The 18,771-nt window shown below is 45.7% G+C and overlaps 1 protein-coding gene across 10 annotated transcripts; it reads right to left on the reverse strand.

Annotated features, from left to right (window-relative positions):
• Nucleotides 1-3,163: 3,163 nt before the first annotated feature.
• LOC119552156 (protein 4.1 homolog) lies at nt 3,164-18,749 on the reverse strand. 10 transcript variants are annotated; one of them, XM_037861971.1, is made up of 17 exons: nt 18,644-18,749; nt 18,139-18,372; nt 11,951-12,142; nt 11,128-11,573; nt 10,915-11,067; nt 10,492-10,850; nt 9,884-10,005; nt 9,519-9,632; nt 9,214-9,243; nt 8,657-8,819; nt 8,544-8,596; nt 5,176-5,745; nt 4,481-4,702; nt 4,294-4,395; nt 4,029-4,184; nt 3,694-3,804; nt 3,164-3,618 (listed from the first exon to the last, which is right to left on the reverse strand). In XM_037861971.1, exons 3-17 carry the CDS (start codon nt 12,095-12,097, stop codon nt 3,553-3,555), a joined length of 2,814 nt encoding a protein of 937 aa, XP_037717899.1. In that variant the 5' UTR covers nt 12,098-12,142; nt 18,139-18,372; nt 18,644-18,749; the 3' UTR covers nt 3,164-3,552. The 10 variants fall into 10 exon arrangements, with proteins under 10 accessions (XP_037717899.1, XP_037717891.1, XP_037717892.1 ...); XM_037861963.1 differs by having other exon boundaries at nt 5,176-8,193; XM_037861964.1 differs by lacking the exon at nt 18,644-18,749 and adding an exon at nt 18,539-18,556 and having other exon boundaries at nt 5,176-8,193.
• Nucleotides 18,750-18,771: the final 22 nt, after the last annotated feature.

Here is an 18,771-nt window from a genome sequence, read left to right on the forward strand (position 1 = left end):
AAATTTGTTTTTTCCACTTTTATGCCAACTGCGTGCTGGGAATTTGAGAGTGTATCGTTGGTGGTTTAATAGTGCTCCAAAGGAAAATGATTTCCCACTAATCGGGAATGGTTTGTCCTGGCTAATTAATCACTCGAGTGCATTATTATGTGTCCTGCGCTAATTACGCTTTTTCAATATTTGTCTAAGGAACCGCGGCCAAATCAAATAAATTCGTTTGCTTTCAGTCGACATATTTCTCTGACAATCGACCTAATGGTGATTTCTTGAGCGATTGACCAGTTTACCTTTTCTAAGGGAAAATTCCATTAGCATACGGCCTGTTAATTAGCCAAAAAAATGTCTTAAGTGGATGGAGATGGTTGAAGTGGTCATTTAGGTGCTTTGAATTCGGCGTTTTAATTGGGGCATACAGGGGAACTGTACTTTTTCAGCGACAAGTACTTAGGACTCCATAGAAATAGTCGAATTAATCTTAATTTTTGTTGATAATAGAGACTATAGAAGGTCCCAGAATATTGATACAAATCTATGGCAACACAAACATTTCGAATTAAACATTAATGGAATACTATATTGGATTTCTCGAATATCAATCGTATTTTCCAAAACATTCTTATACTTTTCAGTTAAATGTAATATTTACAGAGTGCCCACTTAAGACTAGGACTAGACTAGGTTCGGTTTTACATCATTCTAAGGCATTATCTCGGTAACCATATTCCAAAGGACTTTCCGCAGGGGAATCGCTGGTATAACAGTTAATGAGGGAAATTCAAAAGGCGCATGCGTTATCCCTGCTCCGAGTAGAAGGACTTCCAATGCTTCGGAGCATTACACCCATCTCATCCGAGGTTTGGGCATTGTTTACAAACAAATGCAGAGCAAGCAGAAGGGTTACCTGCATTTTCCCAAAGCTCCCGCACATGCAAATATGCCAAATAATTACCTCAACTTGTTGCTCGACCATTTTCCAGGGGGCAATTACTTAACCGAGTGGGTGGACAGTGGGTGGTGGTGCAGGACACGACCAAACAGACATGCAAATTGCAGTTTCATGGGCAGAATTGGATTGCTCCCGCCTTTTGGGGCCGAACCGCCGCACAATTCGCATGACATTTCTAACATTCTTTTTCACTCTGCCCGATAACGCCCTCCTGAACTTTTGTTTTATAACATTCGAGCGTTTTTTAGTGCAAACGACCATCAATTCTAATTGGCGACGTCGCGTCGCAATTTCCGGAAATTGCAGGGTCTGCACTTGATTTTTTGCACTGATTTCGATTCGAATGTCAGCTGGGGATTCGGGAGTGGATCGATGCATCGGAGGGTTAATGGTCCGGCCGTACTTAGATATTCTATTATTTTTCGCTTCGGCGAAGAACAACAAAAAACTGAAACTACGGGCCAAAGTTGATGCAATAATTTGCCACAACTTTTCCGAGTGACCACAACAACATGCAATATGCAGTAGGTTCGTCAAAAAAGCACCGAAAAAAATGTACACGATCTATGAAAATATGAAGAAAAACTTAAGCCTAAGGCTTATAAAATCCTCAAGCTACGTTAAAATATTACAAAAATAGGCGATAAGTTTCATTTATCTAATCATGAATAATTTCGACTACAGCCAGATGTATATTTTAATCTTATTATTTATATTAGATCTAATTTTTACTGATTTTATAAGGAATGTTTGAATAAAAACGGGATTGTGTATCTGTTACTCGCTGCATTGTTCTAAATAGTATTGAAAATTTTCAAAAAAATACCAATCTATGTAGTTAAAATGTATATTTTTTTATGTGCAGAGCCGCGAACGTGCAACGAAATTTTCGCAAGAGGATTTCCAAACGGCGCGTTTTTAAAAATGCATGAGCCGACTGAGCTCAATGCGGTTATCGTGTTCCCCAGGGTGGATATATGTGTGTGCCCGCAGTGGTAACAGGGACATAGACATGCAGGTGCAAATTCTTGGCAACCCCAGGTGAACTGACTGACGGACGGATTGACCGCATGATTCTCCGCATGTGGACGGCTTTCGGTTGGCATTTTATCGGCTGAGGCGCGTTTTATATCTAAACTATGAATCAATGCATTAGTCAGTCACCTTGTACGCTCTACTTTAATTACGGCTTTTTACGCTACACCTGAACCCCCTAACGCCCTTCTCAAAAGCCCGCCTTCAACACGATTTCTCTTCCATTGCAACCGCGAGTTGACATTTTTTTGCATGTTGGCCGGCAAATTAAAAATTGCACACAAAAAATGAAGCCAAAAAGGATTCGATCATAACTCGACTTTGGAATACCGGCTGATAATACATTTTTTGGGGATTATTAAGTCGATCATTAAAGGTTATAAATAGGTATTTCAAAAAAATATATTTATTTCTATGCACGGTTGGGCAAATAAGCTATTTACAATTATTACCTAAGTTCGAAATTTTTTTAAGCATTATATTTTAAAGGTAAATAAAATATCTGCATGTTAAATGGGCTATTATATGTTAATATTTTGTTATCAGCTGGGTTGGTCACGTTCCAATGATTTAGAAATATAATCACGGAACCACTATTTTACAGTTGACTATAAGTTCCATTGACAATATTTGTAATAGTTTAGTATACCCTAGTCCTTCGTAAGTACAGGGTGCAAATAGCGAAATAAAATTCCTGGCGCAGAACGTAATATTATTAGCAAGGAGCCCTTCGGACCGCCTCTAGTTGATTTCGAGCAACTCTGCGCCATAAATATTGCATTACAATCGTTTTTACCCCTTTTCAGCTCGGAGGGCGAGTTGTCGGGCTCCCAGAGGTTCCACCTCTATGTGGAGGTCCCATCCCCCTGGGGGCTGCAATTGCGAATTGGATTTCATGTTAATGCAGGGTCCTTATCGCCGGTCATGTGCTTGGACGGGCAGCAATGGGTTCATTTGTGTTCTATTTGGCCGGTAATTTCACTTAATTGCGATGACGTTGTGTGCAAAAAGCCACTGGGAATGGAAGTGGCTTGACCCCGGTGGATTGCTGATTTTTATCGCCATCGAGCGACGTAGTACGGTCCATCAAATATTCAGCGGTCCGTGGCTTATTGGAAACGAATGGCAATTGCAGCAAGTGCGAGTGCGAGTGCCAAGGGAGCCTCCCAGAAAAGCACTTAATTGTTTTGTGTGTACATTTAGGTTTTATTCTTGTAATTGAATGCAATCGTGGTTTACAATATATAGAGTTTTCATTTCAACGTTGCCTTGCACATTTAATATATAATATACGTAATAAAAAGTAATTATAAACAACAGTTGTAATAAAAATAATAAACATGTGGATGCATTTTCGTAGAAGGTAGCGGTAACGGATACTTGGGAATCGATCTCTTTCTTATTGGTATGTCATGTGGGTCATCAGCTCGAGGTCATGTATATGTATAGATATAGGTTGTATAAAAGGTGTACTGCAAGTGCTGCGTATGCGTGGGCTGGTGTTCATGTATGTGAGTGTGTGCTGGTTTACTTAGAAAATCCTCTCAAGTGTTTAGAAATAGTTATAAAATCTACTGCGTTTGCTGCTGAATTTCAATCTTCTCGACTGTCATGTCCGGATTCATGGCCGTCGCTTCCTGTGATCGATGGAAAATATTGCGTATCAGTAATGTGCATCTCTTACAATTTAAAGTAACACGTTTGATACTCACTTGTATTGCCTCGGCCAAAGCTTTGTCATGATCGATCGGATCTCCATCGGACTGAATGGTTATCTTCTGTTCCACTCGGGTCTCCACAATGCCATCGCGTTCGGTCTTGTACTGTGGGTGGGGAATATCAAACATTATTATTATTATAAGTTATCTTATAGATTGCAGAACTTGAACCCATTCGAACAAGGGACTAGGCATGAAATTTACAGTGTGGTGCATACGTTCACAGGAAATATCTTTCGGATAGAGAGGGTATATACGAGAAGGCCTACCTCTGGCTACTTACTCTTGCTCGTCGAAAGGGATCAGATGGGTTAGTTCCGGTTACTTACGGTAATGGTTTCCACAGTGCGGGTTTTGCTGCTGACAGTCTGGGTGGAGATGATTTCGCCATGTGCGGAGTAGCCGGGGGAGTCCTCACCTAGAACCACGCGGGTGCTTTCCACATGGGGTCCAGTGGTGGTGGAGGTCGTATACAGCGGAGATTTCTGTGTAAGAGCCAAAGTTATACAGGTTAGAATGGAACTTTTTGGGATACAGCTGTATGGAGCGCTTTAAAAAAGGTTGCTCATTGCAAGAGTGCCATGCCTGACCCACCTGGTTATCTGTGCGCACCACACTGGCACCATCGTAGGGTCCGTCGATGGGCGTGCCCGAGTCGCCGGAGCTGGTCGAGGAAACGCTATCCCTCCTCTGATACTACACAACATACAACGTAACACATCGAAATAATAAAAATAAAATCAACTCATGCAGAACAAAAGGTGCAGCCATGCGATCTTACCTGGTCCCCACTGGTCACCGTCGCCGTCGTTTTCACCTCCTGGGTGACGACGCGCTGCTGCTGCTTGTTGGGATCGTGGGTGCGAGTGGTGGCCACCGTCTTCTCCTCCAACTGCTCCGTCTTGGCGTTCTTGCCCAGATCCTCGTGCGTGGTGGCGGTGCGGGTGGTGACAGCGGTGGCCGTGACATAGGCGCCACTCAGGTCGGTGGGTGTAGCATCAGCCTAGGTGGATTGGAGTGGCAGGTGAGTGGTTGGTGGGTTAGTGCGTACGGCAAAGAACATGAAACAGTAACAGAACACTAAGCCATTTAAGCAAGAACAACAGCGGAAGTTAGGCAGAGGCTAATTTAAAGTGGTAAAACTTTGGAAGGCGAAGCGCAAAAGATAGCGAAATAAAGGTTTCCGGTTTGCAGTTTCCTAGAATTCGATCGAACTCGATTATCCTTTGACAACTAATAAAAACTAGGCTCTTAGCACTATCCATATGGGAGTATTCTTTTTTCAACTGTCCAACAATCAAATGGCAAGATATAAAGAATCCAAACATTTTCCATATTTCTGATTATAAAATATGTGGTAGGTACTATAAAAAATAAATACTATTAAATTGGATACAAGGACTCAAATCGAATTCGATCAAAAATCTGGAGAAGCGAATCCCGGTTCACCGGTGACGGGTAGAGTCCCTTGCTAACCTTGTGTTCCTGCGTGGAGTAGGTGACCTCGCCCGTGCCCAGGTTGCGCACCTCCTCCTCCACGTTGTGGGTCACGCCATCGTTGTTCTTGGTCAGCACCTGTTTGGTTGTGGTCTTCACCACCGTGGGCGTGCTCACTGGCTTGCCCAGCTTTCCGGCCGCCTGTCCCGCCTGACTGTTTAGCACGATGTCCTTGACCTGGTCGCTGCCATACTGTCCGGTCATGTCGTCCTCGGAGCTGCCCTCGGAATCCCGCCGCAGGGCGCCCTTTCCTATGTGCTTGACCCCGTCGAAGAACTGCTGCCGGGTGATGGGCACCGTTTCCGTGGTGGTCTGCACCTGCGCCTGCTTGCCGAAGTGGGAGGGATCGATCTGGGCATAGTTGAGGATCAGTTTTCCGGTCACGGGATCCGTGACGGCCGTGGCGGGGTCGATGTCTCCCGTGTTCGGGTCAATGTCGCCGTACTCGCTCTTGATCCTGCCGGTCACGGGGTCAATCTCTCCAGTCAGGGTCATCGTGTGGGTCACCGTGGTGCGGGCGCCAGCGAACCGCGGGTCATTGGGGTCCACCTGCACAATTTCACCAGTCACAGGGTCAATCATATTGTAAACATAAACGGTCTTATTGAAGAACTTAAGAACGCGGCCGGAGACGGGATCGATTTCGCAGGTGGAGGGATCGATCTCCTCCGGGCGCCCGCGCTCGTCGGTTTTCGAGATGAGCAGGATGCGCACGATCACGATCTTGCCCGTCTTGGGGTCGACGCGTGCCAGCTTGGTGTAGACCTCGCCGGACTCGGGATCCACCTGGGTGGTCGCGTACAGCGGCTCCCCGGTGGCCTGGTCCACCTCGCCGGTGGCAGTGTATATCTTTCCGGACGTGGGTTCGATCTTGATCGTGTTGGGGTCGAGCTTGGTCTGCTTCTTGATCTCGTTGGTCTTGGGGTCGAGGTAGCCGTAGATGGTGATGACATAGCCCGTCTTCGGATCGACGCTGCTGGAGATGTACTGCCGCTCCTTGGTGGCAGGATCGGTGGCTCCGGTGGGCACCCAAATCTGGTTGGACTTGGGATCCACCACGATGTCCTTGTCCTTCGAGGCGCTGACCTGGGTGATGGGCGCCTTGGTGGCAGGATCCACGCGCTGTTGCACGATTCTCAAAGAGATAATCCTGGCGTAGTCCTTATCGGGCTTGTTGTTCTTGGGGTTCACCTGGTTCTTCAGCACAATCTGACCGGTGGCTGGTTCAATCTTGATGTCCCTGGTAACAGTCTTACCTGATTTAGGGTCATTGAATGTGATCGTATGCTTAACCAGATCGATCTGTCCGTATTTGGTATCGATCTTGCCAGCCTTGGGGTCGAACTGGCCACCAGAGGTCTCCACCTGCGCCGTCTTGGCATCGATGATGTTCTTCTTGGAGTCGAACTTGCCCGCCAGGGAGGTGACCTCCACAATGGGGTCAATCTGTTGGCCCACCTCGATGAGGCGACCCTGGTTCGGATCGATCTTGTTCGTCTTGGGATCCACAACGCCCAGAATGGTGATCTGGCCAGTGCCCGGATCGACCTTGACATTCTTGCTGACCACAATCTTGCCAGACTTGGGATCGATGGCCTTCAGTTCGCCGGTGCGTGTGTTGATCTCTCCGTACTTGGTGTCCAACAGACCGGTGTCCAAATTCAGGACGCCCAGGGATCGCTCCACATCCCCGTTAACTGTGTCAATCTTTCCAGTGGCAGGATCAATGCGACTGGTGATCACCGTTAGCTCCACAACAGGATTATCCTGAGGGGTGATGCACACGATCTGACCAAGGGTGTCATCCAAGCGTCCTGTCTTGGGATCCGCCACTCCGGACACCAAGTGGAGATTGCCAGTCTTGCCATCCACATCGCCTTGGAAAACCTCCTTCTTTCCGGTCTTCGTGTTCAGAGCCTCCAGGGTTCCCTTCTTGGGATCAATCACGCCGTACTTGGTGTCAATGAGTCCGGTGGCGGGGTCTAGAATGCCAGTGGAGTGCTCAATGCTTCCATTCTCGGCATCGATGCGCTTGTTGGAGGGATCGAACTTGGAGGTGATGACCATAATCTTGACACGCCTCTTCTTCGGCTTGGCCGCTGCTGCTGCTGCTGCAGCTCCGGCGGCTCCAACTGCTGCTCCTGCTGCAGCACCTGCTGATCCAGCTCCTGGAACTCCCTTTCCTGACTTGGTAGGAGAACCAGGCTTCTTGGAGCCAGCAGCATCTGCAACACCAGCAGCAACGCCAGCTTTAGAGGGTCCAACGTAACCTGGCTCCCTGTTGTAGCGCTGGGATTCCAGGAATTCAGCCGTGGGATCTGCGATGGGCTTGTAGCTGCCCGGAGCTCCAGAGGAGTAGCCCTGGGGTCCCTTGGTGGGCGAGTAGGATCGCTTCTGGGAATCGCTAAGGGGCACAGCAGCTGCATCCACAGCACTACCCTGGAGCTTAGCACGCGTAGTGGGCGAGAGGAGGGGATCCTGGAGGAGCTTGGCCCGCGACTTGGGCGAAAGCTGGCCGCGATTAAGCTTATCCTTGGTGCGAGGGGACAGTTGGCCTGCCTTCAGCTTCTCGGCCGTTTCCTTCAGAGCGTTCTCGTTACCAGGAGCATAGTTGAAGGCCAGCCCAATCTTCTTTTGCTGGGAGGTGGGAGACAGCTGCTCTTGGCCATCGGCACCAGATTTCCTCGAGTTGGGATCCTGATCGTAGCGGAAACCACCAGGGGTGTACGATTTCCTCGTGGGACTGGCATTGCCATCCTCATCAACGGCATATTCATACTGCCTAGTGACACCCGGGGTGGTGGATCCTCGGTTCTTGGCCGCATTCCTGGCCGCCTCGTCCAGATTTTGATCCTGCTGACCATCGCCCAGACCAGAAGTAACGACCAGACCAAGTCGACCCACTTCCTTGTCCTTGTCCTTTCCGGACTTGTCCTTGCCATCCTTGGATGGGGAGCCGCCCTTGCTCTTGCGACCCGAGGAGAATAAGCCAACGCCCTGTGGGTCGTCGGTGGATCGTTTGTTTTCGAGGATCAAATCAAAAGGATTAACATAAAACGAAAAGAAATGGGAGGGGAAAATTAACCAAAGGAAATTATAAGCATCATTTAATGAATGAGGTAAACTTAATATCAATTTGGGGTATCACTACAAACTATCGTAACTTACGGGTGGAACTTAAGTAAGGTAAGGTGTGGATTTGGGTGGTTAATGGGGAGGGTTTAACAATATTTACACGAGGGCGGGCGCATTCAGTGCGGGGCTATCGCTTAGCTTAGAACATCTAGACTTAGGTCTACAGAACTATGATCTAGCTTAAATTGGACGAAACCAGATGGGATACTTACACGTCTGCCTGAGGATTTGTCAGACTTGTTGGAATCATTCAGCTCGTCATTGCCTGGGGGTTAAGATAGAGATATTTAGTGATGGGAGCAGTAAATCTTTTAAGGATCCTTACCATTGACAGCCGCTCCTGCAGCGGCACCAGCAGCTAGAGCTGCCTTGGCCGCCTTTTCGGCCTTCTTCTTCTCATCCAGCTCCCGCTTCTCCCTCTCCTTGCGCTCCTTCTCCTCCTTCTCCTTGAGCTTCTTCTCACGCAACTTGGCCTCCTTTTCCGCATCCTGGGAAAAACAGTGCATTAGTTAGATGGATCAGGCATAACCACAGAAATCACAGATTTTCGGGATAGGCAACATGCTACAAAATGGCTGAGATGTACAATACAAATTTACAATACAAGCAACGGAATGAAAACAAGGAGTAAGTAAGTATTATAGATGGTATTTTTTGGTAGAATCGCATATTCAGTGCCAATGCATGTTTCGTGTGGACTGTACTGGGGTGTCCCTAAATGGTATATACAGCTCGGGAAAAGGACTGTTACAGACGCCACAAAATAATCAAATCAAAGTTAAAATAAACACTCAAAAAAAGTCAGGTAGATAGATAAAATGAATGCACATATAACAGACAGTTGACGGCACTGTTTGACTATCGTCTTTATACAGAAATTACCATAAGATCAAGGAACAGCTCGTTCGGGGGCTACCAGAGTGGTTATTGGTTAGTCGGTAATGGAAACAAAAAATATAAATTAATAGGTTCAGAACATCCATAAAATATTGAGGTGTAGTAGCCCTGAGCTGAACAAATAAACGAAAAAACGGGGGAGACTTCAAATCAAATCGTTTCATACGTAAGCTCACAACATTCGAAAAGCAGAGTTCAAAGCCGATAAAATAAGTTAGGATAAATTGAAGAAGAGTCGGATCGGATACTTTGGTTTTTGTTTTTTCATTTGTAGGTAGTAAAGTGTTAACCTGAACGGGGGGCTCAGCCTCGATGGCCTCGATCTCTAGGTTGGTCTCGTAGTCACCCTCGAGGGAACTTTGCGAGGAGGCCGAAGCCGTGCCGGTGCTCGACTGTCGCATCAACTGGTTAGTGTTAGGGTTTAGGGTGTGTTTCAGGGACGGAGGGTTAACATTACGAGCACATCATTTCATAATCAGAGTCACAGAGTGGATGTGTGTGTGTGGTTGTTTGGTTTGTGAGTGGTTGTGAGTTAGTAACAAACCGAGAAGAAAGTACAAAAAACTCTGGTTAACTCCGAAATCATCGTTAAACATGTTCATCTCAATAGCTATGTTTCGTCAGGCATTAGTAGGTTAACGGCTGGATGGGTTACCTTGTCCTTCTTGTTCTTGATGGGACTGCGGCTGTGGGCGTCTCCATCGGCATTGCGATCTCCTCGGTGGTCCAGGGTGCTGCTCTTGCGGGCCACCTTCTCCTTTTCGGCCAGGGCCAGAGCTGAAAAATATTAGGTAGTTAGTATGTATAGATATTGATATTGGAAAGCCATTTTAGATGACATTGAAGCATAGAATGGCGTTCTGTCTTTATGTTGAAAAACTTTTAAGGTATTAACTTATAACATCCAAATGATAACTTTTGAAATCGACGAGGTAAATATAAAGAGCAATAAACTGTTTAAAAAAGGATCCCAAGATCAAGATCTCAAGAAATATGTGGTAAGCTACACTAAGTCTCATTATTAAGTGATACGTTGGAACTTCGTTATACAGAAAATCGTTATAAATAAATTAATATTTGATATCAAAAGCATCAATCATCGAAATAATCATTTTTTAAATCGACGAATTGTGAATAAGAAGACAATTGCTCTGCTTGTTTTAAAAATAACAGCTCAAGATCAAACAAATTCTTTTCAATTATGTATAATGGCTATCCTATTAATTTATCGTATGTTGAAATTTTCGCGATTAAAGCAATTACCATCCATGCTTCGAGAAGTGAGTCGAGCTCCAGACAGAGTCCTGTCGAACTTAGGAGGGGTACGATCCACGGGCGTGGAAGTGCTCTCGGCCTGGGTACGACCCTTGTAGCGGTAGGTGGATCCAAAGTGCGGGAACAACTTGGACTTGCTGACCGGTTCCGGGGTCATCAGCCGGAAGAAGGTGTGGTGCTCCACGCACGACTTCCATAGCTTCTTGGCGGCACGGTGGTTGGCCAGCTTGAAGCCAATGGTGGATTCGTACTGCTCGAACTCCCCAGGTCGGATCTTGATGTAGAAGTGGTGGCGCTTGTACGATATCTTCAGGATCTTGGGCCAGGCAAAGCGGTTGATGCGCAGTCTAGACGGGTTATGGCTTTAATTAATTTGAATTCGCAATATTAAATTTAATTTGTATATCCTACTTATCGCGGTAGACAAGCAAGCCGGAGGCACACACGCCCAGCATGATGTCCACGCCCTCGGAGTCCTTGGCCGGATGCAAATCCACGCCGTACATGGCCAGCTTCTTGGCGTTCTCCAGGTAGTGTAGCTCAGCCTCGGCGGGCGATTGGCCCCTGAGATGAAATAAGATAAAGGTAAAAATGGGTCCAGAAAGGTACATGCGGGAATCTTACTTATGGGTCTTGTGCAGATCCATGACCTTGTCCTCCAGTTCGGGTGTCTGGTTGGGGGCGATCTTGAACTCCTTCAGATAAGCCCGCGTGGGCATGTCCTCGGCATCGTAGTCGCCCATTTCCGACTGCACCAGGTAGGATCCGAGCAGAGCGTGGGTGACAAATGTGCAGGGCAGTCGGCCCTCCAGGATGTCATTGCGCACCTGCAGGCACAGGTGGTAGCGCGTGATGTCCTCCTTGAGCTGGGACGGCTCCGGCGGATAGAACTTTACGGCGAAAGTCAAAGGCCACGTATCCGTGCGGAAGAACTTGGACACCGGCTTCTCCAGATCCAGCCAAGTCCGCGGGTCTGTGGGCGTTTCATAGGTCAGGCCGAAGTAGTCCTTCTCGATGAGGTTCAGACCGGCGCAGATTGAGTTGATCACGTCACGACCAATGGCCTTGCGCTGTGGAAATAAAGGTTTAAGTAGGAATTAGCTGAGTATACCAACAAGATAATATTATGAGGTAACCAGTGATGTCAATATTAAAGGGGGCACATTGTTTTAGGCATACCATAGCAATATACCATTTGTTTGTGAATTAGTAATTACTAATTTTGAATTACTAATCCCACAATAACAACGTAGGTTAATTTATAAAAACATTAGAATGATGTTTATCTTAGGATTGAGTCATTGTGATCTTTAAATTTAAAAAACAAGTTTTAAAAGTTAAGTGCTATGTAAATTTTGAGAAGTAAAAACCCTAGAATTTATGACTAGTTTTTATGATATGATGAGCTATGACTAGTGCTTTTGATATATCCACCCCGTTTACTCACATCAATGGACACATCTAGAATGGAGCCATCCAGCAGGGTGATTCGAGCGAGGGCAGGCTTTCCGTGCGAGGAGGAGTTGCTCTTGGCTTTGCTCTTGGTCGGCGTTTCCGGCTCAGCGGGCGCGGATGGTTTAACTTCCGCAGGCATCTTGGCTTCGGGGAATCGGCTACGCCAGCAGCAGTTTGGAGAAGTCTGCAAGAGAGTGGAGCGATTAGTAAAGTGCACTGGATCCCAGTTAAATGGCAGGAAGTGCCCACTCCGCGGGCTGATGTGTGTGTGTGGGCGACATTCCCTCATTAGATGTCTGCAGTCTGGGCGTAAAACGCGCCATAAAGTTGCTCAATTTGCCTGGCGCCACTGCGCAAAAAAAAGAACAAAAACAAATAGCCCCACAGGACACCCAGAAAGGAGGTAGGCACTTCCTCCTCCTTTTAATGCCCATGATGTCACCCTGCAATTGCGTACTCGTTTGGAAAGAGCTCTAGAATTTCTCCAGGCTATGATTTTCAGCGAGCCGCAAGAGAAAATGTCCATTAAAAGCTGAACTGCAAATTGAATTTACATTTTACTAGCGAAAGCAGATAGTAAAAACTTTCGAGTCCGAAACCATTACACTGTGCTGGCCATAAACCGCACAACAGTCAGATTTCTCAGATCTATTATCCAGCCGAGTGAATACAAATTATGCCCCAGTAATTAAGCCATTAAATATATAAAGTACTTGGGAATGAGAACAGAAGTCGGGACGTCCTTTGAGTAAGCCGAAAAGTCAAGTGATCGACGCCAGCTCACGTTCGCGTTCTGAATTCAAGTTCAGCAGTGACATAAGTCTCGGTCTCATACATATGTGCCATATCTGTATGGGTTATATAAGCCGGCAAGCCGAGGCTTCGTCATGTTCTCGCCTTTATCCCCTTCCGCTTCCATTTGATTCCGCTTGCGGTCGGCATTTAGCGGGACTGGAGATTGCTCCAATAATTCCATAGGAATGTATCTTTTCGCAAAAATACGCTATCGACATTTTGCCACGGATGTGGACACACGGCCCCACCCAGAAAAGAGCCTTCAATCAACGCTGATTGGGAGTAGAGAAATGGGAATGGGTTTGGTTAACGTGCGAGGATCGAGAGTCAATTGCCCCAAGCTGCACTGACCGATTGCGCATCGAGTTCAATTTACTCGCATTGTTTAATTGATTGGGAGCCATCGATCCCGAAGTGGAAACTAGCCGAACCAGTTTGCCAGAGACTTCTTGATAGGTCTTCTATGGCGTTATAGTACGTTTCTGTTTCAGTTTCAGACACGACCCCCAAGCGAATTAACTCTGGTGGCGTCATCGTGCGTTCAAAATTAAACAAAAACACACATGAAATATGTATGCTGAGAACCAGATCCCCGAGTCCGAAAAACAGAAAAGCAGACAAACATCTAATTTATATTATTATTTTATTTATTCTGGCGTCTTCGTAGCTCGCAGACCATGTGTATATGGACTCCAAATAGCGTTACTTTGGCATCGTGCTCGTTCCCATAGTTGAAGGTTGCGCATACGCAATGTTGACATCATCGACGGGCGGTTGCAACTATTTTCGCTCGGCGAATTGCAGGCCCCCAGACATTTAGAATGTGCCACAGGGCATACTTGACTAAGATCGGCGGTGAATCAGCACCATTATCTCACATTGTACCGCCTAACAAATGAGTTTAGCTGGCAAACCAAAACAAATCGCTCGAATGTTTGATAGCGCGAAGCTTTTACAATGTGGGCACTCACGATTTATTTTCGATGACATCACCGGATCAGTGATCAGAACCAGCTAAGGCATAATATCAAAAGCTATTTCTAGAGTTTATAGAAATATTTGCAAGAGATGCCGACACCCAAAAACATTTCAGCGCATACGCCTCAATTGAAGGAGGTCGAGGTGAAATTCATCAAGTGGCGCACGTCTAATCTTCACGTTACAATATAAATATGTGCGAGCCAGAAGGAGAATAAACAGACGACCCCAGAGCAGTACATCTACATATATCTGGCATTATTGTGAAAGTAACCAAGTTCCTCTGGCGGACAGAAGGCAGAAGCACACAAGATGGCAATCGCGTCGTTTCAATTGAGAATCGGAATGAGAACATGAGTACTTGGGTGCAGCCCGCTCCCCTTTAATTAAGTTTCATTTAATACAACTTAAATCAAACTCAATTGGCGACGGGGCAGGGCCAGGGTCCGTGTGCCCGAGTATCTGAGTATCCGAGGGATGGCTCGGACATGTGTCATCGAGTTATTAGTCTGACATCAACCTAGGTCACCAGGTGGTGGCGTCACTTCCCCCGGGATGGCCGTGCCCGCACTTTGAATTTCTCCCACATATAGTATATAAAATGTATACTGGACTCCCACCAGTCATTGTGACTGAACTTTCGCTTTAATGCCCATCAGCATTAACATTTCCCCAGGCAGTGAAGTGCACAAAACTTTTCAAACTTGCCATTTTCTGAGTTCAACGAAGCGTTGCCAATAAATCGCATTTAAAATGTATTATATACAAGAGCGATTTTTAGTGATATTGCCTGAAACTGACTTCACATCCGTTTATAAACATGGCCGCATTTCCGCAAGGGAAGCTGTTACATTTTTGAAAGATAAAGCATCCGTTGAAATGCATAAATTAAAATGTAAATTAATTTGATAGATATTTCTTTAATCAGTTTATGCTGACTAATGAAGGTAATTAAAGCTGAAGTATTTTCTTTAAAGAACTTAAGACTGCTTTCTCTTCAATTCACCACTTGACCCCTGGAACCAATCATTACACACCAGTGAACATTCGTTATTCATTCTCTTCAAGCTCGTCAGGTCTTCCATCTTACTTTGTATATTTTTCGAGGAAATATGGAGTGGGAAATACGTAAACATTCGCGCATTCTGGACTGTGTGCTAAAGTGGAAAAGTGGGTCAATCAATACAGACCGATTAGAGGGTGTGTTTCGCCTTTGCGAATGCATAGACTTATCGACGGAGTGGAACCGCCTTGCAGTCGAGGATGGCGACTTGGCTGTCGCCGGTCGATAAGCCAGATCCGCTCCCATTTGGCACTTGGAACCCTGAGACGGCGATGACCACCGAGTCATGAGCCAGAAGTGGAGCAGCCACTTGAGAACGGGTTCCTGGTCACCAGCTGCCACTTTTGGACAGCTCAAGTGGCGGCTCTATGGAAGAGTGTGTCGCTTGACTAATTACCGCTCCGATCGGCGCTCGGCTGACAGGGCGACATAACCGCAGTGAATCACACCCACACCGCCCTGCACCACCACTCTGCACCACCCGGCACCACCGCACCACCAGTGCCCCGCTTGCCAATGACTATTTAAAGCATTTGGCTCTGCCTGGCCAACGAACTCTGAATGCATCCAGTGGGGGCTGCCACTTCCACAGTACAAAAATTTAAACTAGAAATAGCTTATTAAAAAACTTTCCTAATAAAAGCTTTCCAAACGAACACCATTTTGGTTAACTATTAAATGTCATACACAAAAAAAGGAGTACTACTTTTGCAAAAAGAATACGGAATCTGGGGTTTAAAGTTGGAATTTTCTATATTATAAATTCAATTTTATCAACAAATAATTCCTTATAAATTAGGAATCTATTACTAAGAAAGTTTATTTAAATTGTTACATTAATAAAATTGGATAAATGCGTATCTCAATACATTATTAAATATATTTATATCATAATAATTAAACAAATGTTTTTTTTTACCTTTTCAAATTAGAGCCAAGTAAAAATAAGGTCTTCCCATTCCTTAAAAAAGACCTAATTAAGCATAAGATAATGGCCTTAGATGGGTGATGCGCTGGAACTAGCTCCATAATATTAAACCCTAAATCATGATAATATTTCTCCCTGTGTCGTGATGCCGCACCCACATGCACATCGCGATTTGATTTCTGCCCAGACTGCGGGGGAAAAGTGTCGTGAAGGGGGCGAAAGTAAACAAACAAGCCGCCGTCGAGGAGAATTTTGTCCACTCCAGCGCTTTGCACATTAATCATAGACCTATAGACGCCCCATCCGCAGAAGAAAAAATCGATGCGACAAGAAATAAAAATAGAAAACGGAAAACTCAAGGATGGGGCGAGGGGACGGAAACTGAGTAGCTCAAAGCGTTCTGGAAAAGCTGCCTTCCGTCTGATTGAGTTTGTTGACAGATTAGATTGGTTTCCCCCTCGATAGAGGAGGGTGGAAATGTGCTGCCAAACTAAGAATAGCCTAGAAAAGCCTTTGATGAGGACTCATAAATTGGAAGATACTTTGTGCCACATTTTCGGAGATCTTCCCAACGATCTGGCCACGCTGGAAAATCGCTTTAAACCAGGCTTAGTCTCTGTTTTTCCCGAGAGAAACCGAGAGGCTTCGGAGAGACCCTCTCTGAGCTTCTAACGCTCAAAGACACACCTAGTTGGTAACGCTCGCTCGGAGTCAGATTCGGATTCGAATTCAGGTTTTCGCTTTGGCTCTGATTCCGACTCTTTTTAGCCATGTTCGCGTGCTGCCAAGTCGTTAGCCCGCTCGCACGTTCTCTTACTGCCCTCTCCAGATTTTTATATTATAGTTTTCCACTCGCTGGTTGTACAGTTATTAGCATTCAGTGGCTGGCACTCCTCGTTTGCTTTGCTCGGCTGCTTTATCTGTTTGTCTGCTGTGCTGCCAAGTTCTCCTGCTGGCCAGCAACCGGTTTCTAATGCAAGCTCTGCCTCTTTCATTTCCCACTTTACATGGCCTGGCAGTGCGAAGAAGAAGTCTTTATGTTAATGTTTGTTACTATTTGGGTCAAAGCCCACACCTCCCGGAGAAAAAATAAAAAACTCCACGTAAACAGCGGCTTTCGAAGAACGGTTTTTCGTTGCCAAGTCAACGCCCCAAGTTTTCCGGGGATGGTGAAAATCGTGCCATGACTCAGAGGGGTGAGCGGTCAGGGGGCCAAAGTAGCGACACCAGTCACCTGCCATTCATAACTGGCCTTTGTTGTGGGTTCTTATCTTATCGCAGAACCGCATACTCGTACTAACCATGTTGTCAATGCCAGTGGAAGGGATAAGGAGCCGTCCTTGTTTACCCAGCCGATATCAAACAAAATAAAAATGCCATTGCAAAAATCGCTCAGTGTTTGATAAGAAGTGCGGAAACCTGCTCGTCCGCCGATCGATTCTATTTTCGGAGCAGTGACGTTTAAATGGTAGGGGAATTTGAACAGTGGATTTAGCCACCCTATGAAACTCTATGCCATATGAATGCGACAGAATTCCAAATTTATACATATGGGTCAAACGAAGCATCCGTTCTGTCTTCTGGTTAAGCTATTTGCCCATATATGAGGCTCTGGCACTCGAGATACATTTTTATTTTGAAGTAAGTATTATTCAAAAGTATCTCTGATACTATTGAGTTCGTTTCGTTTTAATAAATATTTTGTCGAATGCCTAACTTTGCCTTGTAAACTAAACTGCGTAGAATTATGTTTTTATATTTAGCTGAAAGCAGCTGCCTCCTAGTATGCGTACTTAGCAATAAAACGCATTTAAATCTTTTGGTTGAAATACATATGTAGCTTGGAAATACATTTGTAACTATAGACCTAGAAAGTGCGTAGTAAACGGCTGAATAAAAGTAACTTTAAGATACATTTGTATCCGATCGGTGTTGTGGAACGTTTCCTTGGCTACCGTGAGGCGAATGGGAATTTCCCACCCTCCCCCCGAATGCGAAGCAAACGAGGAAAACACAGAAAGAGGAAAATTGGAGTAAGGCAGCAGCAAAGAGAGCTGGCAACAACAACAATGTGGGCCGAGTTGACAAAACAAGAAGTCGAAAGAATATCGTGCCAAAAGATACACTCGGAAAGCTTGACAGCTCACAGATACGCGGATACACAGATACAAATGCCGTGCGAGTGAGTCCGGCTCTCTCCGCCTCTCTTCTGCTCTCCCTCTCGCAAAGCTACTCTCAATTAACTTGGCGCGTGTGTGTGTGCTATGAAGTCATACTGTCCAAGTCATTCTGCGCTTGTGTCTGTATCGAAAACATAAAGCCACCAAAAACTCCCGACCACAGCCCAAAAAAATGAAAAAAAAATTACACAAACAAAAAAAAATAGCTAATGTTGCAATCCCCACAAGCTACTCACCCAGGCAAGTCGAGTCTAGAATCCTTTTTAATCCACTGGAAGGATACGTAGATGGGGAATACTTTGCGGCGCCTTTTACCGTTAGATGCGCTTTGCTGCTGTATTTGTGTTGTTTTCACTTTTCCCCGTTGTTGCACTCACACGCGTTCACACTGGTAAACAAATTCTTGCCACTTTTTTCTATTCGTTCGCGAAAAAAGACAATTTGTTGTTGTCGTCGTCGTCGTTGAATACCTGTTGAAAATTTGACGTTGAGTTTTTTTGAGTGAGTAATAGAGAACGAAGAGCGGTGTGTGGAGGGGTGGTGCGGGGGGAAAATAGAGAGCGGGGTGGGCGTGGGCGGAAAATGCGCGAATAGTGGTTGCTAATGAATTAATTTCCCATTTATTTATAAACACACTGGCGAATTGCGCGCTTTTCTTTTCTATCCGCTCGTCGGCCTTTTGCAATTCTTCTGCTGGCAAAACAAATCTACTCAGAGTTCTGGGAGCGCGATCCAACGTACCGTCTTCACAAATATTCGATGTGCTGTGCACGAAGAGCAAACTGGTACTGAAACCGGAGCGGAGAGGCGTCCATCCACTATCCGCTTTTCGATTTGAGTCGAATTGCGTTGAGACCACCGAGTTTCGC

This window comes from Drosophila subpulchrella, chromosome 2R, assembly GCF_014743375.2.
Source record: "Drosophila subpulchrella strain 33 F10 #4 breed RU33 chromosome 2R, RU_Dsub_v1.1 Primary Assembly, whole genome shotgun sequence".
NCBI lineage: Eukaryota > Metazoa > Arthropoda > Insecta > Diptera > Drosophilidae > Drosophila > Drosophila subpulchrella.

Bases quoted from the DNA above. Each gene is read 5' to 3' on its own strand.
- LOC119552156 (XM_037861963.1), bottom strand. From the start codon at position 12,097: ATGCCTGCGGAAGTTAAACCATCCGCGCCCGCTGAGCCGGAAACGCCG. The intron at 9,633-9,883 runs GTAACCCATCCA...AACACTAACCAG, and splicing joins TCAAGAACAAGAAGGACAAG to TTGATGCGACAGTCGAGCAC. The intron at 8,820-9,213 runs GTAATTTCTGTA...TGTTTTTCCCAG, and splicing joins AGCTGTTCCTTGATCTTATG to GATGCGGAAAAGGAGGCCAA.